Source organism: Teleopsis dalmanni, chromosome 1 (assembly GCF_002237135.1).
Source record: "Teleopsis dalmanni isolate 2A chromosome 1, ASM223713v2, whole genome shotgun sequence".
Lineage (NCBI taxonomy): Eukaryota > Metazoa > Arthropoda > Insecta > Diptera > Diopsidae > Teleopsis > Teleopsis dalmanni.
In genome coordinates this window covers 75,945,760-75,953,615 of record NC_051846.1, presented here as the reverse complement: position 1 = coordinate 75,953,615, position 7,856 = coordinate 75,945,760, and the positions used below count along the sequence as shown (strand labels likewise).

At 27.3% G+C, this 7,856-nt stretch overlaps 1 protein-coding gene across 1 annotated transcript in view; it reads left to right on the top strand.

Annotated features, from left to right (window-relative positions):
* LOC119685336 (U3 small nucleolar RNA-associated protein 14 homolog A-like) overlaps positions 1–1,850 on the top strand; it is a 2,894-nt gene extending 1,044 nt beyond the window's left edge. Inside the window, exon 3 of the mRNA XM_038099590.1 lies at positions 1,788–1,850. Coding sequence (XP_037955518.1) covers positions 1,788–1,850 — 63 coding nt within the window. The remainder of the gene's footprint in view (positions 1–1,787) is intronic.
* The last annotated feature ends 6,006 nt before the right edge of the window (positions 1,851–7,856 follow it).

The window sequence follows — 7,856 nt, the reverse complement described above, 5'->3', positions numbered from 1 at the left end:
AGCTGTGGCCTGGAATAAATTTTGAACATTGCAATTAAAAATTTGAAATTCATTTGTAATAAAAAAAATATACAATAAACTACGGGTAATAGGGAAGTATAGTAAACAGCCTGAGTTTGTTTTGTACTACAATATTACAGACTCGAAAGCTGATATTTGTGTAAGTGGGGATGGTGTGTTCTGTGGGTGCTGATGGTGATTAAAGAATTAACTACAATTAACATTTAATGACTTTTAACAATTGTAAACATAAAACTAAGGTGGGATAATGCTACCAAATTTTTCAAATTCCAGCCAACATACATGTATCGTTTATTTATGTTATAAAAAATAATTGAAAGCTGTGACTTTGTGTGGAAAATTTTAAGTAATTTCATAAAAGCATGCAAAAAAAAGGAAATTTACAAATTTATGTAAATATATATTTACACACTTAAATATATTAAATATATTATTAAATACATCAAAGCTTAATTACAAAAGTTAAATAGTTTACATTAGTCAAATAGAAAAGTTGAGAGCAATATTTTCAGGATGCAAAAAACAATTCAACGAACACAACAAAATTTTATTAATTACAAGTTTATATATTTAAAAAAAAACAACAATAAACGGTCAATAATTCATTAGAGTTGTTTTTTTTTTTGTTAATTAATTTTTTTGTTTTGAATTTTTGATTTTTTACCAAAACATTTTGTGGTACCGGGATGCGGTTGATCGTATGAGGTGAACTGTTGTGAAGCGTTGTCACAGTGCGGCGCTGTAAGGTTTTTAATTAATTGTAAATTACACATACAATGTTTGTTTTTTGTTGTAATTGTTGTTGTAGATAAGGTAGTAAATTGCATATAATAATATAAATTATACTACATAAAGATTATTTACGAATTTCAACGAAAAAATTAATTATAAAATTAAACATAATAAGCCGGATATATGAAACAATGCGAAAAGTATAAAATTAAATTCAGCAGTTTAAAATATTAAAAGATGTATAATAAAAACATATTGAAATGGACTTAACTATAAGTTATATAAAAAGTAAGTTAAGGTCTTATCACATGCAACAATAAAAAAAATTTATAAAGGCAAGATTTTTACGTTTTACTACAAGTAGTTTTTAGTATGGTAAAAATATTATTAATTTTTTTTAAAGTTATTTTCTTTATGTATTTGATGTAACAATATAGTAAAATACATTTATTTTCACCATTAAATAAAATAATTCAAAGAAAATAAAGAACTCAATTTAATAAATAAAGATAACAACTGCGAATTTGTTACACATAAACAGATTAAATGGTTAAGCAAAAATTTTATAGTATCCTGATCCAACCCTAACAACAGCTTCATGATTCCTTTCCCTATTGTATTACGCGGTATATTACCATATATATGTGATATATTATAAAACTGCCGTAATGTAGTAAAAAAAAAGAAAAATAGCTGAATCATATTTCTTAGTTCCGAAATATTTTATGGTATAGACAAATTTTATACAACATAATGATTTAGATTTAGTAATGTACCCAGTTCATTTGTTCAAACTAAAATTCTTTCACCACATAATCATATACCTGTGCTCTAAATTTGAAACCACTAATAAAATTCATCAAGACAATGGTGGAAGTATTGGTTTGACTTCTTTTGTTCCTAAAGGATATAGTGTAGGAAACATTTTAACTAATTCAGAACGGAAGAATTGGCAAATAACTTATAGCAAATAAACTTTTCAGCAGATGATGGAAGTCACTCGCATATACATACATATATATTTTTTATTGCAGAATGAAGAGAGATTCCAATTTCATGATTGCCGTGAGTTGGCAACGGGTTTTAGTGAATTTTAATAATCTGATCAATATCATTACAACGCCATAAGCCAATATAATTGGTTTTTAATGTATTGAGCTTTAAAGTATATAGCCTAGTGGAAAAAACTACTTGAAATATTAAATTAACCAAAATGTTTTGTTTCATTGTGACTTCTGGAGAAATTCGAATCGTACCCAAAATATAATATAAGTATTAATATTGCTACCATTACTATAGAAATTGTTCAGCAATTTCGGTTCAACAAGTACAAAGTTTCTGTCTCTAAATTATTACTTGATATATCAACGAATTCTTTACACTTTATCAGAGAGAATGAGCTACAGTAAAAATTGTTCTCAGCATGCTCCACAAGACATACTTTTGTTTTAATATCTTTCGTAAGCGAAAAATTCTCCATTTGCATTAAAGAACACCCATCAGTTAGAATTGCAACCTGAAAAATGTACTGTTTAGGGCAGTGGTTCCTAACCTTTTTTGACCAAAAACCACTATGATATATTTTTTTCTAGTAGGGACCACAAAGTTTAAGAATAATAAACAGTATTATTATTTTAATATGCTTTAAGCATCTCTGGTATAATGTATAATGAATTGCATAAGTGCATAGGTACATTATAAAGACTATAAAATAGTTATACAATTACTTGAACATTTTTTATGTTTATTTTCTAACAAGTGAGGTAGGTCTCAACGGACACACTACAAATTATGTATCCATATCTGTTAAGTTTGATTCAGGAACCATTTTAAACCATCTCGCGGACCACGGGCGACTAGCGGACCATCAGTGCGAAACCACTGATTTAGTGGCTTTTATATCAATATAATTCTACAATACTTGAACCATTTTTAACTATCTTGCGGACCACGGGCGACTAGCGGACTATCAGTTCGGAACCACTTTAGTGGCTTTTATATCAATATAATTCGACAATACTTGTTCAAGATTAAGGAAATCGAAATAACATTGTCAACGCCGTTCCGAACACCTACAGAAATTGAGTTGTACCGTAGTCAACTATATTCTCAGATTTATCATAGGAAAAGCATTTTTTTCTAAAATTATTTATTTTTTTAAGTCAATGCGGACAAGTCAATAACAACTTCAGACCGTTCATACGTAAACTTTAAACATTCAAAAGGATTATGGAAAATCATTATTCTTTAATAATGTCGGAAAATTGTATACCAAATGAAAAAAAATACTTATTTGATAAAACCTTTTGTTTCAAATTGAAATTCTGTACCTCTTAAAAACACCCTATATTAAGGAAAAATGTCATAAAATTACAATACATATTGTATATAATAAAGAAATTTTTTATAAGCTTCTCGCATGAATAATTTAATTACAACCTTTGAAGTAGGGTCAATTCAAGTGGATTAGCCGAAATTTAAACACGTTTCTTCATTTTATGTGTATTTACGAAATAAATAATATATAACATTATATACATATATGCACATATATATAAAGAGAAATATACCAATCGATGCCTAATTTTAATCAGAAACAATTTTTTTATTAGGGTTGGATTTATACTTTAAGGGGTACTACTTTGAATATTAAAAGGCAGTCGAAACAATTTTATTTTGAAGGGTTAAATATGACCTTTCATTTATTATATTTATTTTATTTTTTGTTTCATCTGTAATAATAAGGGCAAAAAAAATTTTTAAATTATTTACTTGATGTATGTATTAAATCAATTGAAAACAATTTGTTGCTAAATCATTGAATCATCGAATTATGTATATAATATACATACAAGAATAAAGTACGAGTATAGAAAAGTTTTGGACTTTTAATAAATACATTTCTCCGGCCATTCTTCTATATTTTTTTTATCTTAAACTCAAGCTTTTTTTTTAGTATTAAAGATGATATATACAAGAACGAATTGATAACGTTAAATAAATAATTATCTAATAATAGATATGTTCCAGTTACCGATTTTAATACTTCAAGCACAAATAAATTTTAAAGTTATAATTATAATTTAAACTGTAATTATAAGCTGGTTTAGTGAAAATAAAAAAAATCTATTTTAAGAGATAAATTTAAATAAAAATAATAAGTATTGTATGGGGTCAAAAAATAATTAGGGATTCTACTTCTGCTGATTTAAGTCGACATATCTATTGTGATACCATAATGTCCTCATTCAGTGAGGCGTCCCTTGTTAGTAAAACAGAGTTGAGTTTGTTAGCAAGTTACCTAACGAATATCAATTATTTTACTAACTGAATAAGATGAGCTAAGAAGAGAGAATGCTGGTTCTGCAGAGAAGCGGATGAGACCTTTAGTTACTTTCTTTATGTCTGTTGTACTTTGGCATTGGCAGGAACATACTAATGAACCGAGAGCTCCTATCTCCATCTGATATTAGGATAATAATATTATTAGATTTTTGTTGTAAGAATTGGGCTTATCGTCGGGATACTTATTCGTCGGAATTCAATATCGGTTTTATTTAATGTTATCTTTTTGTCTTGTGCCATCGCTAACACTTAAAAATATAATTGCAAACATATTAATTAATCCTTAATTAATTAAAATACGACTGTATTGCCTTTTTTAAATATTATTTTATACTGAAATTTTTTTTTGATATTTATTCTATAGTCATTTTCGGGAAACTGTGACATAGTCGAAATTTTGGTGTAATTTTAATTTAAAAAAATACTAAATAAAATTTAATTATTCAGTTGTGATTAATTTAAACGATATATATAAGGGTCCCTCTGTGGGGTTACAATATTTCCGCGCTGGAGCGTTGGAGGATTTGGTTTAAAAGGTCACAAAAACCCTAAGAAGCTCCAAACTGAGCTGAGTAGACGCCGGCTCTAAGTAAGCGTCCACCATCTCGGGATGGCAGCGAAGGAGATTCAAGTGCGCAGAGCGTGGTTTAACCATCGAGGAATACAGGCGAGTGCACTGTCCTAAGAGAAGGTAGTTGAACTAACATTGGAGTCCTTTCGTGCTTTACGTCAACGCTATGTTAGGCATGAAAAATGCATACCAAGACAGGCATAATGACGTTGAATTCAAGGTTCAAACACCCATAAAGAACGAGCCCAATAAAACACTGATTATGGCATACTGGACGCGTATGATGATAATTACGATTTCCGGGCTGGCGAATGTAGTATTCTGTTACCTGAGTATATGAGAGTGACATCTCATAGGAATGGCTTTCATGTAAATGCTATATTTTCTTCCGGACATTTATAACTTGACAAGTTTACAAGTACGTTCGATGTATCGTCACCGTTAAATTGGTGATATAGATTCAGTGATATTTAAAACACCCTGAGACAGATTGAGCACGGTAACATAGTACAGTGTTAACAACTATGAAAATACAATTGTGGTGGTATGTTTTAAGATCATTTTAAAAATTATAAAAATTCGGGTCTCAGATTCGGGTTTACAGTATTTACTCATCAACTTAATAGTTTATTTGTAAATTTTATAAAATGTTTTTCGATACTACATGGAAACTAACATATTTCTGCAATCAGTTATAAAAATTGATAATTTCGGTAATTTTTTTTTTGATTTTAGTGTTAATATGTAAAGAATTTGTTAAAATGATTACTTTAAGTACAAAAACGGTTTTACACATATTCATTATGCAGCAAAATTAATTGTCGATTCTCATTCAAATAATTTCAGTTCCAAACAAAAAAAAAAGCTACACTATTTTTTCCATAGTTTATAGTTTATGAAAAATCAGTTGAATTGATGTTATTGGGTATTTATTGAATTGAAAAAAAAAAAAATAAAAAATAAAAAAAAAAGATTGATTACAGAGATAAAAAAAAAATTACGATTAAAAGTGCAAAAAGTGACCATTGCAATAATAATAAAATTATATTAACAAAAAATTAAATGTATGATGAAAATGAGTTGTGAAAATTTACATATAAAGGGTGAAAAAATTTACACAATTTAAATTGAAATTGAAATGTTTAACAAAAAAAAAATTCTTTAAATAAACATCTAAAACGAGAAACCCATGAAAAAAATTATACATATTGTATTAAAAACCTTAATCCTTTAGTAGTATTGAAAACAAAATATTAAATAACAAAAATTAGCCGTGGGTGAAAATTCCTTAAATTTATTTTGTAAATTTAAAAAGGGTGTAAAAAAATTATGGTTAATAAGGAAACAAAAAATATTGCGTAAAAAATGTGACTGAATTTAAATACGGAACGGTTCATTACATTTAAAATAGCTGCTGGCTGTGCTGCTGGAACTTCAGTGACCGGTTTGGCTGCCTGTAAAATTATATTTGTATGATTTTCTATCTTAATGCAATAATAAGGAACTAATAAAAAAAATTAAATACGTTGTATAATTTGTAGAGATACTTTATATACTATATATATCATATTTTAATATTTATAAGTTAACAAAATTTTTGCAATATATATAAAAAGTGATAATTACATATTTTATATATAAAATTTCTTACCTGGAAGCGTAGATTGGGATCAGCCGTAGCTGCAGCGGCTGCTAAGAAAGGATCGTAGTAAACACTGCGAATGTAAGAGAGAATAAAAATAAAGATATAAATTAATATATGAATTCTAACATTTGTTATTTTTATTTCATATATATATTATTAATACTTAAAAGCAAAATTCAATTTTCGTTAACAGTAATATGATAACTGTTTTTATATTCATAAGTTTTGTCTTTTTTATATTTAAATGAATAAATCATTTAAATTGAAACCCTAATAAATACAATATTCCTTCCAAAAAATTTGACATTCATACAAAGTCCTGCAAAAAATCCTACAACTATAGTCACTTACTTAACCTTACCTAAACTATTAACTTCATATTCATATTAAAAATTGATATTTGCATTTTATTTTGATACTATAGCTGATTGATCAGAAACAAATATTAAAATATTTGTCGTATTTATACGACAAATAACTCGAAGAGCTAAGTGTTTTACATAAAATAAATATTTTGGTTTTAAGTACTACATTTAGGCATAAGAGGAGTATTTATGGAAAACAAGTTTATTTTTATAAAATAAAAATTTTATTTATTTAGTTTTTTCTGTGTAAACACTAAAATTAATTTTAAAATTAACTAAGAATAAGAAACTGGCAACTAGGTCGATTCGCCCTAAAAAAAATAATTTTAATAATTAGTAAAAGTACGGTATGGTAAGTTCTCCTTTTAATTTAATCGTTTTTTTTTTAAATTTTCGAATAATGGATCACAACACATTAATCGACGCAACCATTGCTTTCACTATTAAAGAGAACATGGTATACTGAGAATTGTGAGAACTGTTGTATTACCTCTGTCGAGGGTCTCCTAAGCCGAATATGATTAGGATTAACCTAACAATATCTCTTGATTCAAAAAGCTAGACCTTATCGGGTTCTATAAAAGCCCATTTGAGCTGTTTTTTGAAATTAAAAATATTATAAAAAAATATTAAAAATAGAAATATAGTATTCAGATTCAGATATAGTATTCGATAAAGAAATTTAATTTCGATAAAGGATTTTAAAATTGGTAGCAAATATTGTTTTAAAATATTCAATTGATCAGGAAAGACCTTTGTAATACGCAGGGTATTCGAAAAGTTTTGCGCCCGATTATGAAACCGATTAATAATAAAACTGAAAACTGAAAGAGTACAGTACATTTAGTACATTGATAAAGCTAAAAATTTTCGAAAAAAGTATGTGATCCTGGATGATACTTTTTTGAGAAAACGGAATTTTCCGATTTATTTCTTTGAATAGAGCCATGTAACAACATTGCTCGACAAATTTAATATTGTAATTACCGAAACATATTCTTAGTTTAGTTCCATCAACCGCTCACTTTTCGATAATAGTCACATCATAAAATGTATAGATTAAAGTTAAAGTTTGTTTTAGAGGGCAAAAATTCTATTCAAATGAATACTTGATATTCGAAATCAATGCATGTTGTCAAGATCTTAATGCAAAGTACAATTGAAAGTTTGAAAAAGT